At 36.6% G+C, this 18,556-nt stretch overlaps 1 protein-coding gene across 1 annotated transcript; it reads left to right on the top strand.

Annotated features, from left to right (window-relative positions):
• The first annotated feature begins 15,105 nt into the window (after positions 1-15,105).
• On the top strand, positions 15,106-16,714 carry ttc36 (tetratricopeptide repeat domain 36). The gene is made up of 3 exons (XM_027132632.2): positions 15,106-15,321; positions 15,460-15,648; positions 16,357-16,714. The coding sequence occupies exons 1-3, from the start codon at positions 15,216-15,218 to the stop codon at positions 16,623-16,625; spliced, it is 564 nt and encodes a 187-aa protein (XP_026988433.2). The 5' UTR covers positions 15,106-15,215; the 3' UTR covers positions 16,626-16,714.
• The last annotated feature ends 1,842 nt before the right edge of the window (positions 16,715-18,556 follow it).

Raw genomic sequence — 18,556 nt, 5'->3', positions numbered from 1 at the left:
CCGAGAGCAAAATCTGCTGTGCCAACCTGAACAATGGCCACGAACCTAGACCGTGATTATGGTTGATATAGGAAATCACCACAGTGCTGTCTGTGTGCACTAACACGTGGCAGCCCATTGCAGGTAACCCTTTGGAACCTGAGGGGATGTTTCTGGGGCTGAAAGCCTGCACCCCCGAGCCAGAGCTGGAATGGCCTCATGTGAAGCAGACCCAAAGGAATAACATTGGCTTCTGCTGCCATGTGGCTGAGCACACTCTGGGCCTCAGTGACAGAGAGTATTTAGCCAAATAGCTTTCACTGCTGACAAAATGGAAGCCACCCGAGTGGGAGATAGACATGCCTGAATCGTGGTGGAGTGAGTCTTTGAGAAGGAGAAAGCACGCACTTTTCTGTGTTCAAACTAAGGCCTAGAGACCTCATATGGGCAAGCAAAGCATCTCACCCAGGTAATTCAGTACAAGGATGTGCATGGTGAAAGGGCTAGGCCAAATGGAAGAACACAAAACTGGTAAGCTTTGCACTGATCTCCCTGGCACCCTGAAATAGCACACCTTTAGGTGCTGACCCAGTGTACAGATCTCTGCAAGAAAAAGGAGCAGGCAAAGACCCCACTGATCCCTGAAAGAGGTGGCAGGGCAGAAAGTAGAGAAAGATTTTCCTAGGACCCCTAAAACTCGAGCGTCAGGATTCCTTCTTAACCCGCCTGGCAGAGATCTCGGGTCAAGCGAACTCAACTCAACTTGCCTCGGCGGGCACGGGACCTGAACCACAATGCGCAAATGCCTGGCTGCAAAATCCAGCCAAGCAGGGTCGGTGCTTGTGCAGAGGAAACCTCTCACAATGCACTCAACTGGCTCCCTCGAGAACCGATCAGGCATGTTCCTCTACCAAACAAACAATGCAAAGAAAACAATACATCAGATTTAAGAACACCACAGTAATACCTCATCTATCAGTAATGAGATTCTCTTAATTTTTGAAAATTTCCATGTGATTAAAATACATACATACATTCAAACTATATTCTGATATTTATCCACATAACTTAGACCTGTTTGTAATAAGCAACTTATTCTGAATTTATTATTTCGATGACTGCAGGACCCCAAAATAAAAGTTCTTTATTTGGAGCTTAATAAAAACATTGATTAATCAGCATATAGTCTGCCGAATATTTTATACAGTTTCACAGTAGGTCATTGCCAAACACAGTGGTCTTCCCCACAAGGGAAAGTTATACTTACTGTGAGTATAGCCTATTCTATAAAAAGGCAATAGAAATATTACACAGACCATAAAATGTGGCGTATCTCTTTGATTATGGCATGCTTGCCTTGTCATGGGCTGGTTTGTATATTTCACTACTGATCTGCAGGGATTTTTATGCATAACAGTCTCAAGAGTTTACAGAGAATGCTGCACAAAATGAAAACATCCAGTGAACGTTAAATTTAGACTCTAGAGACTGCTGTTAGTGAAAATCCCAGGAAATCCCATATCTGATATCTGTGAAAATCTCAGGGGTACGGATGCTTTCATAATTTGTGGTACTATTGTAGCTGTTACACTATCAACTATTTTAAATATCTCTTGTTTTCTACAGCCTCAGAACTACTTGCAGAAGCTTGCACAGCTGATGAAGAACATCTGTCCTTAACTTTTAGTTTCTCTGGGAATATAATGTGTACTTCACTCAATTTTTACTAAAAACTATTACACTGCTACTGCCTGGACTGAAAGGCTAGGAGTTGGAATATCTTTTTAGCAATTTAATTTTCTTCATTAAGGAAGTTAAGTGTAGCCCATTTTAGAAGTTTGAGTGAACCCAACAACATTACATATCAAAACATTTCAAGCAATTTAAAGGTTGATGTGTAAATCCACAAGAATGTGGTTCAGTTGATTTTGAACACCTGTGGCAAGGTGAACAATGATATGTTTGAAAGCAGACAATTAAATGACTAATGTGGTCCACAGAATGGGCAGACTTCAGATGTTTGGCTAGATCAAAAGCTGTTCTTCTTACTGTATGTTTTGTCATTGCTATTAATAATACTGCTATATTCATTTAGCAAATTATACAATCAGTAGTTATTACTATTGCAAAACACACTACTTTTCTGCCTTTTGCTGACAGACTATCTATGATCACTACCCGTCACAGCAGATATACTGGACTACCTCAAATAAACTGAACAGTGTGACACAGCAAACACACCTTTAGATTATGTTCCTGGCACTTTGTAGCAACCCCATGACACCTAGATGTTTGCAATGGGTCAGACATACTATTATAAGTTTACATGATCCATATAAATGACAGATCAAAAAGATGCCTTCTTCAATTAAATGTCATTTGATGGATACTATGGCTACTTCCTGGGCAGTACAATGATTTTGTTGCTAGATTGTACAGACTGAATGCTGGTTCATTGCAATCTGTGTGCTCAGTGGTGAGTTTGAATAAACCCTTAACTTTGTCATGTATGGATTTTGTATTGTGGATTGTTTAAAGGAATTGGTTTTATATTTAATTTTAAAAATTCTGTTTTTCATTTTGGCATGATCTAATAATTAAAGATTAATTTATTTTAACTTTAATTTTCTTTGAATTTATAATATTGAGTGAAGGATTGCAAGATTCTATTAGGCTTGAGTAAGAGTGTTTTCATTTATTTTCCTTAAATGGATAAGTTTGGTTAAAACTAGCCAAAGCTAAGTATGATTGTAAAAATAACTACCAGATCTTGACAGAATGCTGCAGAAAGTACAAATCCAGACCCAAATGCAGGGATAATAAAACACGGTCTATTAGCCAAAAAAAAAAAACGTGAAACATAGACAGGGAAAAAAAATTACTGACAAAAATTACAAAACAAACACTGAAAATGTCAGCTAAGTGACAGTTTATATAAAACAACACAGCAACACAGACAAAGAAAAGACCTGGACTCCATGAAGAAACCTGCAACACGGAGTAAATAAATAGGCACGATAATTAACGCCCATTTAAAAATGTGTGACACAAACAAGCTGCCGGAACACCCCTAATGTTCCGGCAGAGAATATCCAAGCAGACAGACAGACACTTACAAACAAACATGAAGACAACATGTGCTGACTACAGACTAAAGCAAAGGCATAGCATCCTTTAACTAGCATGCTAGCTTTATAATCATTTTTTACTCGCAATCAGTTTTACTGTTCAATCAGCTATAATTTCTGAAATTGCAAAACAATTTGTTTTATACTAAATAATCCTGTTCCTGTAATTGCCAGGACATACTAACATCTAACAAGTAAATGATATTCAGCACCACCATTACCTCACACCGTTTTTTTTTTTTCTTGAGCAATGAGGAATTATTAGAATATTAACTGACTGGGCAAACTGTGAATTATTCCTTTCCATCATGTCTTTCTTCAGGTTTAAGGTACAAAATTCAAAAGGCCAGATTTCTTACCAACATATATCTCGGCCCATTTGGCTTTTTTTTCTTTATAGCCTATGCTGTTTGGAGTTATAGATACATCTCCTGGATTTTTTGTGGAATTCTGGAAAATCTAACATCTGGAATATCGAATATTCAGCACACACATTATCAGTTCATCTGATCATATTTTTCCAGATATATTTTAGGGTATTTTTTATAGTTTTTATAGTGTGTTTCACTAGGGAATGTCAGATATTTACGTATCTAAAAATGATTTCTGAAAATAGTTATATAGTTTGTTAGTTTCTAATGACCTTGATATCTCCCCTAGTAATCTTCCTAGTAATCTTCCTAGTAATGTTTTTTGTAGGAGTCATTTGGTGACAAATAAATTGATAGGGTTGAAGAGATGATTGCAGTTTTGAACTTGACATTAGAGCCTCATGAATACACATGCACCTTCTAACATGGACCGACATGGACAATTCTTTTGCAAAGCTATGTCTCAATGCTCTTTGCACTTTTCCATATGTTGCATATTTTGATGCCTAAGTTATATTGTATCTAGTGTGAGTGATTACACTAGCTATAGTCAGATTACACTAGCTATACACTATCATAACACTGTCATACCTGACACATCTACCTGTCATGACAGTTGAGTAAATGCAAAAATCTGTAAGAATTGCTGAATTGTTGACTACCTATCCTTAAAAATCCGTAGATATGTTATTTGTTCTTACAAAAAAGAAATAACAGCAAATGTACTTGATAATGTTCTCAGAAACCACTGTGAATTGAATGTTGCTTGTTTATAGAGCTGTAACTTGGCTTTCGAAGAGCTGCATGGCCTTGTAACTAGAGATGCCAACATGATAATTATCAGAGTTTACAAGAGCCGATTACAAAGAAAATAGAACAGTGACTGCTTAAACAAGTAACACTGACATTTACAGACCATGCAATAACATAAAATGTGACTAAGAAATGAAGCCCCCCTTAGTGAGTGATTGGCCACGATTGAGTTTGATTACAGCTTGGTTCACTTGTTCTTTCCAAGTAACCGAGGTGTTTGCTCTGAATCGCTCATTTTTCTCCTCCATTACTACACAGGGACTGAATGAATATTTAAACTGCTTGAATTTTTTAAACTGAAGATTTTAACCTACATTTTTGACAGCTTGGATTTTTCATTAACATTTTACATACATTTTCAATAACTGAATTTCAGTTGAATTCAGAACCAGTTCAGGTTCAGGTTCTTCTGACTCTGATTTCACTGAAATTTGTCTTGAAATTTTCCTGTCATCTCTATTATCAACATGCAGTTTATGCCCAGGGAACTGCCATTCACTGGAAACTGTTATGCATGGAAATCCCAGGACATCAGCATTTTCTTAAATACACAAACCAGCCTGCCTGGCACCAACAGCAATGCCAAAGTCAGTGTGGTCAAATTCTACCCTATTCTGATATGTAATACGAACAAAATGTTTTGAATAAAAGTAATAAATTAAGCTGTGGTATGAAATCAATTGATTGCCCAATGAGTACTATGTACTGTATGTTTCAACTTAGAAATTCTAAAAGATAGTCATTAAATCTTAAAATTGTTCCTACAGTTAGTGTTCCAACAAATAATAAACCTACATTTTAGCCTATATTTAGCATTCATGAGAGAATATTTTTTCAGGGAATAATATATATATAAAAATATAGATGAAAGCATGAAAAATGAAAATTTCTATTTGTAAAGAGTATGTAGGAGCAGTAGTGTTAGCACATGCTCTTGTTTGGGCAGACCCAGGATCCTCAACAGTTTTTTCCATGACTTGAAATAGATAATCCCTGCTCTAATGCCCCCACTGACATCACAAATTGCAGGTTGCTTACTGGGATATTGGGTGTTTAAAAATGTTTCATTAATGACTGCCATAAGCCAAGGGTGCTGTTCCAAATTTGTCCATGCACAGATAAATCATGGTCTCATTGTACTGTATACCTTCATGATTAAAACAGGACCTCATTAAACAGATAAATTGCATAAAATTATATAAAATTGGCCATGGACATCAAGGAAGGCCCAAATCAGAGTAATCATAGATTACATCATATAATCAATTAATGTAGTTTTAGATTGTATCATTGCTTCAAGTTGCAGTCTATGTAGTTTTGTGCAGTACATTAGAGGGAAATACATAGAACCTATAGCAAAATGCTTGTGGACCTGACTATGAAACAATGCAATATACTGAGAGCTATCCAATAACCTTCATTCATTAGGCCTCATTTATCAAACTGGATATGAATGGATTTATTTATAAATTGTTAATACTTGCAATCATACAAGAACTTTGGTATTTTTAAAAGTTCTATAAATACAGAAAAGGTATGTATCCTACATGAGCTCCTAAGTGTGTGTTAACTTGAACATACAGTAGAAAGACTAGAAGGTATTCTACAAATAGATCAATCAAGCATGCACAATACAACAGATTAAATACATAGACTAAAGGAGCACAAATTGGGTTTTTCCCAGGTTTGCAGTATGTTTTGGAGGACTATGTTGTATGTTACCTGGATTTTTTAACCATATTGTTTTTTTCTAGTATTTTGTGTATTTTGGTGTACCTTGTCTCTCATGGCTTTTTATTTCCTGTATTTTTTATTTTTGTTTGCAGCTGGGGGGGGCACGGTGGGTTAGTGGGTAGCACATTTGCCTCACACCTCAAGGGTCGGGGTTCGATTCCCGCCTCTGCCTTGTGTGTGCGCAGTTCGCATGTTCTCCCCGTGCCTTGGCGGTTTCCTCCCCTGGTCCAAAGACATACATGGTAGGTTGATTGGCATCTCTGGAAAATTGTCCATAGTGTGTGTGCGTGCCCTGCGATGGGTTGGCACTCCGTCCAGGGTGTATCCATGCCTGAGACAGGCTCCCCGTGACCTGAGGTAGTTCGGATAAGTGGTAGAAAATTAGTGAGTGAGTGTTTGCAACTACTCACAGCTTTTTACAACTGACTGTAAGAAAAAAAACAGAACAGAACTTGGATGAACTTGCAGAGAGAGATTGAGGGACCACCTACATTTGCATGGATCAGAGCAAAAGAGAGAGCAGAGCAAAAGAGAGAGCGACAAAGAGAAAGGCCATTTCACCAGCAGAGTCCCTGATATGTCCTCGCCAGTGGTCCTCACATATCAGGGACCTAGCAAAGTGTTTGACCATACAATTTCAGAAGGGTTTTTTTTCCCCCTTTCAGAAGCAGATGCTTTTTTGAAGCAGCTGTACCATAACAAAAATAGAGGGAGAACTAAAACAAAAAAAGAGGAAGACATGACAATGTGTGTAGGCTGACTGGAGGAAATTAGGTTTATGTGCGTTTATGTGTGTGCGCACTTGTATGTTTGTGTAAGTATGTGAGAGATCAGGACTGGGGCAGAAAACATGCCTCTTTATCAGCCTGTTCACTAGCACCATGGCTCCACATGGCTTCACATTCAGCAAATGTTTGGGAGACTCATAGCCAACCACTTTATTTTTAATTTCATCAAATGTCATTTCATATGTCCCATTTTGGGGTGTTTTTTGGAAGGAAGTATTGTTTCTGGTAGTGTCACTTGTTGCCCCATTTTCTCCACTTTTTTCCATTCCCCGTGATTGCCTACATAGTGTTCTATGGTTCTTTGTATCCCTCTCCTGTTAGAGAACTTACAGCAAGGAGATCATGTAGATGATTTGTAAGCTTTTGCCAGACCATGGCTTCAGCAATCAGAGGCAAATCCGACAGAAATATATTTATTTGGGGTGAATCACAGTCAATTCATCGATGACAGGTAATTGCGTGTGTTTGGATTATTTTAAGTACAGTCACCTGTCCCATTATTGTAAGTTGTGCAATCTTACACATCCATTTTTGTTAGCTATTTGTTCTTCACTGGACAAGATCTTGGTTTACTTATTTTACAACACAAAAAGCTGCCATTTCAACAGGAGTATGTAGATTTTTATATCCCCTGCATACTGTGATTTCTAAGAAGATGGAAATCAGTGGGTGTTGAAGAGAACCTCTGCATTAACAAACAACATCCATGCAGCTCATTACCCCTACCATATAAACTGTCCTGTCAGAACAGAGACACACCCTCTAGGACATATTAATATATATTAGTGTCCAGCAGCAGATTAGAGAAAGGAGAGTCCTTTCAGGAATGATTTATCCCATTTGACAGTAAGAGAGATTATTGAAGGAGAAAGTCCTTTCATGTGAACAGCATTACATCTGAGTTGCACTGGATAAGTGAATCAGAAAATACAGAGATGTTGATGAAAATGAAAGGGTACATAAGGATGGTGCGCATGAAGGCAAATATGGGAATGTATATTAATATGCAAATGGTAAATGGGGTGTGAACATCATCTTAGCCTAGGCAAATGCGTTTCATCTTGGGCTTGTAGAAGGAATACCACATGACACTCAATGCCACTATGTTCCACCATCTGATTCTCAGAGAATATAATGGAAGGAAAGAATAAATTACAGAAATAAGGACACTATTGTTTTTTATTTGTTCACACTTGTACACATTGGTGGTTAGATTAAAACAATGAATTAAATGTAGACTCGATTCATATTTAATGTGCTATATGAGAACTCCAGTGGGTCAAGAGTTTTCGTACACGAAGTTGACTATATCTTTAAATCATTGAGTAGATTTTAGAAATTGAGCAGTTACAGCGATTTGGAGTGCAGCTGTGACTATATTTGGAGCTGGTGCCTTTTTGGAAAGATCCAAAAAATTCAGCCATGTCTTCTCCAAAAAAACATGGACCTCCATAAGTCAGGTTGCTTCTGTAAGTACTATTGGCCACACTGACCAGTCCATGTATGGAGGTTACAAAGCGAGGCTTTTAATCAAAGGAGCAACATCCCAACTGTCAAGCATGGGGCTAGAAAAAGCATGTTGTTTGGTTTGCAGGAAAAGCATGGAACTGATGAACTTCAGAAAACAGATGTCCTTATAAAGAAGGAGGAATACCTACAAATACAACAAATACTAACATTTTTACAGTTTACATATTACATTCAAATTCAAATATTTCAAAACATTTAATTTATTTCCCTGCTTGATGATGGATAATGGTAAATGCAAATAGTATTTTATGCAATGCTACAGTACACCTTTCAACTGCCATTAGTCATGAAATTGTAAGTAATCATTGCCTATGAAAAGATTCATGATTATTTCCTTTTATATTTGAGTATGAATCTGTGTTTATTGAATTACCTCTGTTCAATAAATCTAATTTCATGATATTATATTTTATACTGTTAGATTTATTTATAATAATAGTTATTTATAATTAATTATAATAAATCTCCTCTATTAATTTATAAAAATGGCTGCAGCAATGTGCACAACCAACACCACCAACACCACCACCCCCAGACCAGCCATCATGATGACAGATACTGTAAGTGCAGGGTAAAACAACAAACCAGTCCTTCAGGCAAAATCAGTGCTAAGCAGTGCTAGGGTCAGGCCAGTAAACAAAACAAAAAAAAACTAAGGAAAGACTATAATCTTGGAATGAAAAACAAGATCATAAACCAGGTAGAAGGTAGATGCTGACAGAATGAAAGGCTTGGTAATTACAGGCATGAAACAGTGACGATATACTGTGTAGTTTGCAGTTTACTGAGTCCAGGTGACTGTGATCAGTAATCAGCTAAACTTGAACAACTTGAGTTGGCATACACATAACCAGCCATTCTAAAACAATAACCTTTTTCCCCCAAGCAATTTTACCCTGTGATTTGGCTCATTGACCTTTGGGAACATTTATTTTACCCTAAATTGGCTGACTGTACTGGGTTACTCTCTTACCAAAAGAAAGATGGTGGTGAATATTTAACAATTATGCCATTTTAGACATTTCTTTATCATTCCGAAGATATATTAATAATTTATTCTCTTTTATTTTTGAAGAGTGTAAAAACGCAGAAAAATACCTTGTTCTTATCTAATTTGATGTTACAGAAAGATCAAAGAAAAAATAGTACTAGGAGCTTAGACAGTTCCGGGGCGGGGGGGGGGGGGGCAGTAGGTGGTTCCTCATCGCCCACCCTATTGTTTCTATGTGGGCGTTTTTTTACGCCTTTTCCTGTCTCATGTTCTTGCCACCTCACCTGTTCCTTGTTTACCTTGACTGGTTGCCTTATATATGTCTTATTCTCTTTGTTTTCGTGAGTCATTGTTGTTCATAGCTGTTAATGTTGTTGTTATGTGTGAGCCATAGAATGTTGCCATGTCCAGTTTAGGTTTTGTTTATAACCCAGGGATTCCATGTCATAGTCATAGTCATGTTTAGGTTTTGGTTTTGTGTCTTGTTTCATAAATAAATTGGTGTATGCACTGGAATCCTCAAAATCAAATAAATGTAGCTTTTTTTGGTGCAGAGAAAGTAAAAATAATTTTGATGATCTATTTAACCATCATAAGTTATATTTGCTAATAAATGACTCTGCTAAATTTTATAAATCATGGCTCAATTATTTTTGACTTCATAGTCTAACAGTTTATTAAACTGACAAATACATATTCAGACCAATCTGTAGTGATTCAATTTGGAGTGCTGTTGCATTCTGACCACCCTGTGTCAGCTGCAGTTTGCTCAGAAAAGACAAGATACTATTAGTTTGATTGTTATGTTTCCTGGCCTAACAGCATGAACTTCTATACTGTGAGAAAGTAAGTTTTGGGATGTCAGTACCCATCATAAAAACCAATCCCCTCTACCTCTATTTAAGTTAGTGGTAAAAAGAAACATCATTCAGTTTTCTCGGAAGTCAGCAAGCAGGTAAATGACTACATCCTCCACAAAGTCAGCAAATGGTTAAGGTGGAGTGACAATGGTCTTGCCAAAGTCAGGACACAAACTGATGATGTCCTAATCAGAATAAGGAGAAAGATTTTCCTGATGTTGACACCCTTGATAGAAAGAGGAAATTAACTGGTCTGGGCATGAGAGGTCCGTTTGGACTTGTCTTGTCTTGGACTTGGATTCTTCTGCCTTAGGCTTGGGCTTGACTTGAAAGGCTGTCTTGTAGCCTCATGCTTGGGTTTGGCTTGAGAAGCCAAAGTGTTCCAGCCAATTCCAAGCCTGAAGCTGACATTTGTTCCCTCTTCTGTGTCTACCCATACAATACATGGGCATGGCCAACATAGAGGCTATAGAAACCCTCCACCCCACCCCAACATGTGTGCCCTTTTCAAAATGTATACATACAGGGTGCACTTAAATGCTGTGTATGGTATGATAAGGATGCACAATCAAAAACACATACATTGATGTTTGTGCTCCCTCAGCATAGAGATATCTTTAAAAAATATGTTAAAAATATGTTTCTAGTGTCAACATGAATTGTTTTGCAAATGTTTGCAATAAACAAATGACTATATATAAAATATGATTCAGAATGAGATATGCTTAGTTACTCCTTCACAGAATTGCACTCTAATAGTCCTGTGCTACAGTAATTTGTGAACTTCTTTTTTAAATAAAGTCATCTATCTATCTATCTCTCTATCTATCTATCTATCTATCTATCTATCTATCTATCTATCTATCTATCTATCTGTCTATCTATCTGTCTGTCTGTCTGTAGATTGCATTTATAGTTTTTTTCTATGAAAATTGAACACAAATATCTTCTACTTGTTAATTGTATACATACTGTATGTATCTACATATCTATATCTAAATCTAGCTATTTGTAATGAGGACAGAGGCAGAAACAATAGAATCAATTCACAGAGTTTAATGGAACAAAAATAATGGTGTTATTCCAAAAAAAATTGTGTTATTTCAGGTTGTTCCCTGGGTCTCGTCACGATGTTCGGGGTGAAATCGCAAAGTCTGCTGTAAGGAAGAGGTGAAGTATGTTGTAGGCACTGACCCAGGATCTTTCTTGTTGTATCCCTTCAGTCCTCAAGATACTGGAGATGGCCTTTTCTTCTGTAAGAATCCAAGACCTCATGGAAAAAGTTAACTGTGGTTCCCCTGTTGCTGGGACAGCTGCTATTCCGTAGCTCAAAGCATCGAATTCCATGATGAATGGGAGACTTGAATCAGGAATGGTAAGAGGTGAAGCTGCGTTTCAGCCATTCAAAGGCGGCTTGGGCAGAATCAGTCCATTCTAGCTTTTATCCCAGGAATGACATGCTTGTACCATGAAATGCACACTTTTCGACCTTGACATAAAGTTGATGCTGTAGAAGCCTGGTTAATTGAGTGTGTACTTGGGTGATGTGGGTCTTGAGTGTCTTGGAATACATAAGGATGTCACTAATAAAGACAATCTAGCCACAAGGGTTTCAAGCCACAGAATACGTAAGACAGAATACATGTGTTTGAATGAGAGGGCTGGAAGTAGAATAGCAAGGTTACAGGGGGTTGAGGTCAAAAAGGTGCAGGAGTTTAAGTGTTTAGAGAAAAGAAAAAAGAGATGAAGAGGCAAGTGCAGGTGGTTTGGAGAGGATGGAGAAAAGTGTCAGGAGTGTTGTGTGACAAAAGAGTGTCAGCAAGAATCAAAGAAAAATGTACAAGACAGTAGTGAGACCAGCTATGCTCTATGGGTTAGAGATGGAGGTAGCAGAGATGAGGATGTTGAGGTTCTCTTTAGTAGTAACGAGGATGGACAGTGTTAGGAATGAGCACATCAGAGGGACAGCTCAGGTTGACTGTTTTGGGGACAAGGTCAGAGAGGCTAGATTGAGATGGTTTGGACATGTACAGAGGAGGGAGAGTGGTTATATTGGTAAAAGGATGTTGGAGATGGAGCTGCCAGGTAAGAGGTCAAGAGGAGGGCCAAAGAAGATATACTGTATATGGATGTGTTGAAAGAGGACATTTAGTTAATTAATGCAAGAGTAGAGGATGAGGAGGATAGAGTTAGGTGGAAACAGGTGATTTGCCTTAAAGGGAAAAGTGGAAAGTCTTTGACAAGGACAATTACACATTAATTAAGCAAGTCCCTGAATATCTCATTCACAAAGGCTTGAAATACTGCTATTGAAATACCAGGTATTCGTAGTGGCCACTTTTCATATGAAATGCTGTCTTCCACTCGTCTTCCTCCTTAACCGTTATGAGCGTATACAGTAGGCACTTCGTAGATCTAGCTTAGTGATGAAGCCAACCTTACATAGCATACAAGTGGCAGAGGGTTAGGGTATTAAACTCTGAAAGTGTTTGTTCCCCAATAGTCAATACAAGGTCTAAGCCGCTGTCTGTCTTTTCTAAAGTAAAACCCGGTGGATAGTGTGGAAGGGCGAATAAAGCCAGCAGCCAAGACTTCTTCTATGTAGCTTTCCGTGGCCTGAGTCTGGAATGGTTAAGGGGTAAATTGCATGGCACAGGGCACTGTGGGGATGTGTGGCTCTGGAAGTTCATGGCAGATCTCGGATCTACTAAGGCAGAGATGTACTGGACTTTATTTCCCAAGCATAACCAGACTGTAGGAACTGTGGTGCTGCTGCCAACACTGATGTTCCTCCTCATGCCTCAGCATTTACACTGCAGGTGAGAGGCAGATGCTCTACTAGTATACTATTGTTTAAATGAAAACACGAATGTAATAAATGAAATACCTCCTATAAGAATACATTTTGATTTTGACGCAAATGCACGTGTGATAGTGTGTCCAGCAAACTTTTTTGAACTACTATCACAAAAACTAAATAAATCTGATACAATATAATTAGAAGACTGTTGTTGTCAACTGTTTCTTGATTAGCAAAAGATTTCTTTTTTTCATATGTGTAATTTGTTTCTTCCTCTAGGAATTCTAGCAATCATCATAGGACTGTGTGAGCTGTATATGTTTGGTTGGCCTACTACTCTCAGCCCATGTGCTCAAAATACCCAGTACAGTTCTGTGATTAATGAGTGTGCATACAAGGTAAGTATTCCTAATAAGCTGTCATAATGAGTTTCAAGTGTGACCTAGAAAGATTGCTGACAGTCTGGCATAGTAATGGAAAGGCATTGGCCTACTTTTAAATACTTTAATACTTTTAAATAAGTAATTGAATTTAATGTGTTGCAATGCAAATATATGTTAATACACTCCCTGAATGATATGCAGATATCTGGGTCCTCATTGGAGCAAAGGGAGGTGATTCCAGTTTTCTGTACATTTGTCTTTATTAGTGTATTTGGAAGCTGAGCATGGCGGTTTATTTTGTACTAAACATACAGTGGCATGTAAAACGTATTATAATAATCAATTTGTTCATGTTTAACTTAATTGTTTCTTCAGATCTTCAGACGTACATATAATAGATAATACATAAAATAGAGTTTTAAATGATGATTTTATTGTTTAAAAAAAAAGATTTCCAACACCAACTGGCAATGTGAGGAAAACTTATTCAATCAACTAATTAACCAAATTGACAGTTGGGTTCAATTACAGACTATACACCAAGAGCTGATGACTGCAAACGTTAAAACCTTTGTGATGCAGCCTTGATTTGTTGCTAAACGGGATAAACCAACATGAAGGCCCTAGAGCTGTCTATGGGAGAAAAACAGGTCATTTTGAAGCTGAGAAAATAATGAAAATAATCAGAGGTTTTGCACAACTGTTTTGCATAGACATGTAAATTTGGAATGGCCTTAAAAAGAAAGGTTTAGTGAGCAACAGATACTGAGCACTACCAGTAAGATCTACCAGTAAGATGCAAACAAAATTTCAGCAGTAACAATAGGAAGGCAAGACTGGAATTTAGAAAGAAATACAAAGATGAGCCAGAAAAGTTTGAAAAAATTGCAAATTTAATAAAATACATAACTCATTTAATGCTTTTATTCAAGCTGATTAGAATAACTGATCAGAGATACAGCAAGTATCTGTATTTGCAGTAGCCAACAACTGTTTTCTATCACAATAGTGCTGGTTCTCATGCTTTAGCCGGGCAAGTGGAAATCACTTCAGGTAAACCTTATATTTTATATTCATGTCACAGTGTTCTTATATCTTTATAGTTCTTATTAAGCTGTCAAATGAACCTACAGTTCATGGTTAAAGTAAATCTCAGTATCATTAGGGATTTCTTTTCCTCAAAAAAACCTTTTGTGGAACATCAGAGTTTGCTGGAAGCTTACAGGAGGCATTTTCTGACATAAAAAGTAAATAACCTCTTAATCTCAAACTGCCACTCACAAAAGGACCTTTGAGCGTTCAGGTTTCACCTTATGATTTTTGCGCCACATAGTGGTATGCAGTAGCAAATGACACATAACAGACACATTCTTTTTGCTCTTAACAGCTGAGAGAAAGAGAGAGAGAGAGAGAGAGAGAGAGAGAGAGAGAGAGAGAGAGAGAGAGAGAGAGAGAGAGAGAGAGAGAGTCTCACATTGTAATTCATCTTTGGGTTTAATTGTTTCATATATGAAATGTGAAGCTTATCATATAATTCTGCAATGTTTGATTAAAGCTTGCATGTTCTATCTGATGCCAGCCAAATAAATAAATGAATAAATACTTTAAAAACATATAGGCTTCTAATACTGTACTCTCCAGTTTTACAGAGTTAATTAAATACAGATGTGCATGATTTCAAAGTCCTGCCTCCACCCCTTGCTCTGATTGGCTACAATGGAGGTCTGGAAGGCATTTGGAAAAGAACACTCCTCTCCTGCATATGAAATGGCATAGAGTACTTTAAAACTACATTTCTTCGAACTGTATGAGTTCCCTTCAATCTATGCACTTATACAATGGCTTCAGAACATGATAAAGCAGTTCTTTGGTCGATCTTCAATCCTACAGCCCCATTTGGAGACATTGCTGGTTTAAATGAGGAGAAAGAGCTTACAGATGATGGTATGTGCTTATTTGTACCATTTACCAACAGTATTCTGTACTGAATGCATGGATTAACAGTATTCAATATTTTCTTTGAGTAATTTTTTTTTCGATCTCTCTGGTTAATTGTATATTTGACTGATTTTCTCTCTCCAGACTCTTCCTTTGACCCTAATCTGCTAGAGAAGGTGAAGAATCTGGAGATGAAGGGAGTTTCTGCTGCTGAGTCTGGAGATTTGAAGACAGCCTTGAGTCATTTTGATCAGGCCATCCAAATACTTCCAAAGAGAGCCTCAGCCTACAACAACCGTGCCCAGGTCAAACGTCTACTGGGAGACACTGAAAGTAGGTTGCATCTTTTTAGCTGAATAATCTTTCAAACTTTATTTCTTATTGTCTGAAATATTCAACAGAGTTTTTATAAAATACTTTTAGTATTAATAAAACTATTAATACTTACCAATAGACAAATAATTATGAATTAAGAATGTCAATGTATGACTTACCTGCAGGTATAAACCAAGAACTTATCAGTGGATGTCCTATTGACTTTTGTAAGTAAGAGATGGGAGGTACTTAAACTAGGAGTAAATTTTATTCCTAGTAATATTATTCTAAATAAAAGTAATAAATAACTCTATCTATGTAATAACTCTAAATAAAATTCTATCTATCTATCTATCTATCTATCTATCTATCTATCTATCTATCTATCTATCTATCTATCTATCTAATTTACTCCTAGCTTAACTACCTCCCATCTCTTATTTGATTTCATAGATTTTGTTGTGTTTATACATTTAAATATCATTTGTATGTTGTTAATAACTGACTCTCTCTCTCTCTCTCTCTACATTATATTATAGATAGATAGATAGATAGATAGATAGATAGATAGATAGATAGATAGATAGATAGATAGATAGATAGATAGATAGATAGCTTATTATATATGTGTGTATGTATGTACACTTTTGTCCGTACTTTTGTCATACTCATCCCAGTTTGTGTCGTATTTGTCTAACCAGTATACCTTTGTATTACCTTTTTAAGGTGCAATTGAGGACTTGGAACAGGCTATTGTACTGAGTAAGGGCAGAGGCCGCACAGCCTGCCAGGCTCTTGTACAGCGCGGCCTATTATTCAGACTGGCACACAGGGATGATGATGCCAGGGCTGACTTTGAGCGGGCAGCAGCATTGGGTAGCATGTTTGCTAGACAGCAGGCTATAATTCTGAATCCATATGCAGCTCTATGCAACCGCATGCTTTCTGAAGTCATCAGCAATCTACGCAACCCAAAGGTGCCAGAAAAACAGTAGAGATGAAGTGACAGACCGCGCAAAGTGTATTTAAATGTAAGCTTATCTCTTTTGTAAGAGATGTAATAAAGGTCATTTGGTTATCAGGACATTGTACATGGTTGTTTCTTTTTTTGTAATATCTTAATTGTATTTTACATTAGCCACTAGAGGTCTCCACAACACAGTGCATTCTTTGTAGTGTTTCACATTCAGAGCGTATGTAATTGCTAATATATATTTTAATATTCACAATAATCAAAATTATTTAACTAAAAACAATAAAAAACATTTAAACCTCATTTAACCTTTCAACCTTTTTACTGATATATTTTTCAGGTTTTTACTTTCTGAAATCATATTCCTTAGCAGCCCATAAATATATATATATATATATATATATATATATATATATATATATATATATATATATATATATATATATATATATATACATATGAAAACTACAAATGATGAAAAACTATTTAAAATAAATACGAAAACTACAAATGATGAAAAACTATTTAAAAGAAACATTTTATGTGAAATGTTGAATTACAAGGTTCAAAACATACAGCCAAAAAACTGGTCCTTGCATCATATTGTCATGCTATTTTCTGCCTTCATTGATATGATGAAGAGGAATGGGCTAAAATGTTGCAGAGTTCTAGACAGTTCTACATTTCTGAACACATAAACCTGTTCATATGTGGAATCCAATGCTTGAAAACATATGTTTTGCCCATGCGTAAAAAGCACACCAGAGACGAGCAGTAGGAGTAGAACAGAGCTCTGTTACCCCCAAACCTTACTTTTATGCACTTAGAGAAGTCACTATTAATAAATACAAACTGATACTGATCAGTCAAGATCTAAATCAGAAAAAAATTGTTTATTTAACTATATATTTATTTAAATTCCAATTTTTTTGTATAGTGCTTTTGGACAAACTGACAAATTAGAAAATTACTTTTATATTCATCCCCAATGAGCAAGAATGAGGCAATGGTGAAAAGCTTCCTGAGATGATATAAGGAAGAAATCTTGAGAGAAACCAGATCAAAAGGGAACCCATCCTTATTTGGGTGACACCAGAGAGTGAGAATATAAATAATGTCCTTTCTACAGCTGTACAGTATATATAGTCAATAGAGTTGGGGAAACAAAAATTCTTGAGCAACTTATGTCAGCATAATTTCATAGATCATTATCAATTTGTTCAATGATAGGTAACCAAGAGCAAAACCAACCACTAAAAACAGCAGTTCAAAGTCACAGTCATAGTCTCCAACTGATTCTAACCATTGCAGTCCAATGGGTCTCCGGGTAGTCCACACGGAGCCATCTCCAGCAGCATTAAGTATGACAAGTATTCTTGTGATCATGTAATGGTTAAAAACAATGTACATGTGATTCCTGTGGATGTATGAGCTGCTCAGGTGCTGAGCTACAACCAATTCTAGTTTCTTAGTGAAAAAAAGTGTGTTTAAAATTTACAGTTTGATAACTGATAATTGTCTAGATCCATTTTTAAACAGTGGTTTGATAACTGCTAGTTTATAAAAATTGTAAATACATATCCTGTGTTTAAAGAGGTGTTTATTACTTCATTTATTCTGTAGAATCTGTTGAAAATGCAGACAAAGGATCTAGGACACAAGTTGATGATTCTGAAGAGGATAACCGTGAAATTATTTTAGTCTGTTGGATTGGAGTAAAGGATTCAAATTGCATTGCTAATGAAGTTATACTCTTTTCTACACAGTGTATGCTATAGCTAGCAAATGGCCTGAATTAATTTATACTGAATTTTCTGTCTAACATTTTCAAATTTGTCATAAAAATAATTAACAAAGCCATTGAAAATACATGCTGATGATATTTTGTGCTTCAGTAGTCTTGTGGTATTCTTAGATAACTTTCTTTTTATTGTGCAAAATACAAATTGCACA

Source organism: Tachysurus fulvidraco, chromosome 13, assembly GCF_022655615.1.
Source record: "Tachysurus fulvidraco isolate hzauxx_2018 chromosome 13, HZAU_PFXX_2.0, whole genome shotgun sequence".
Classification (NCBI taxonomy): domain Eukaryota; kingdom Metazoa; phylum Chordata; class Actinopteri; order Siluriformes; family Bagridae; genus Tachysurus; species Tachysurus fulvidraco.
The sequence above is the reverse complement of the archived record's forward strand: the minus strand, read 5'-3'. Positions and strand labels throughout refer to the sequence as shown.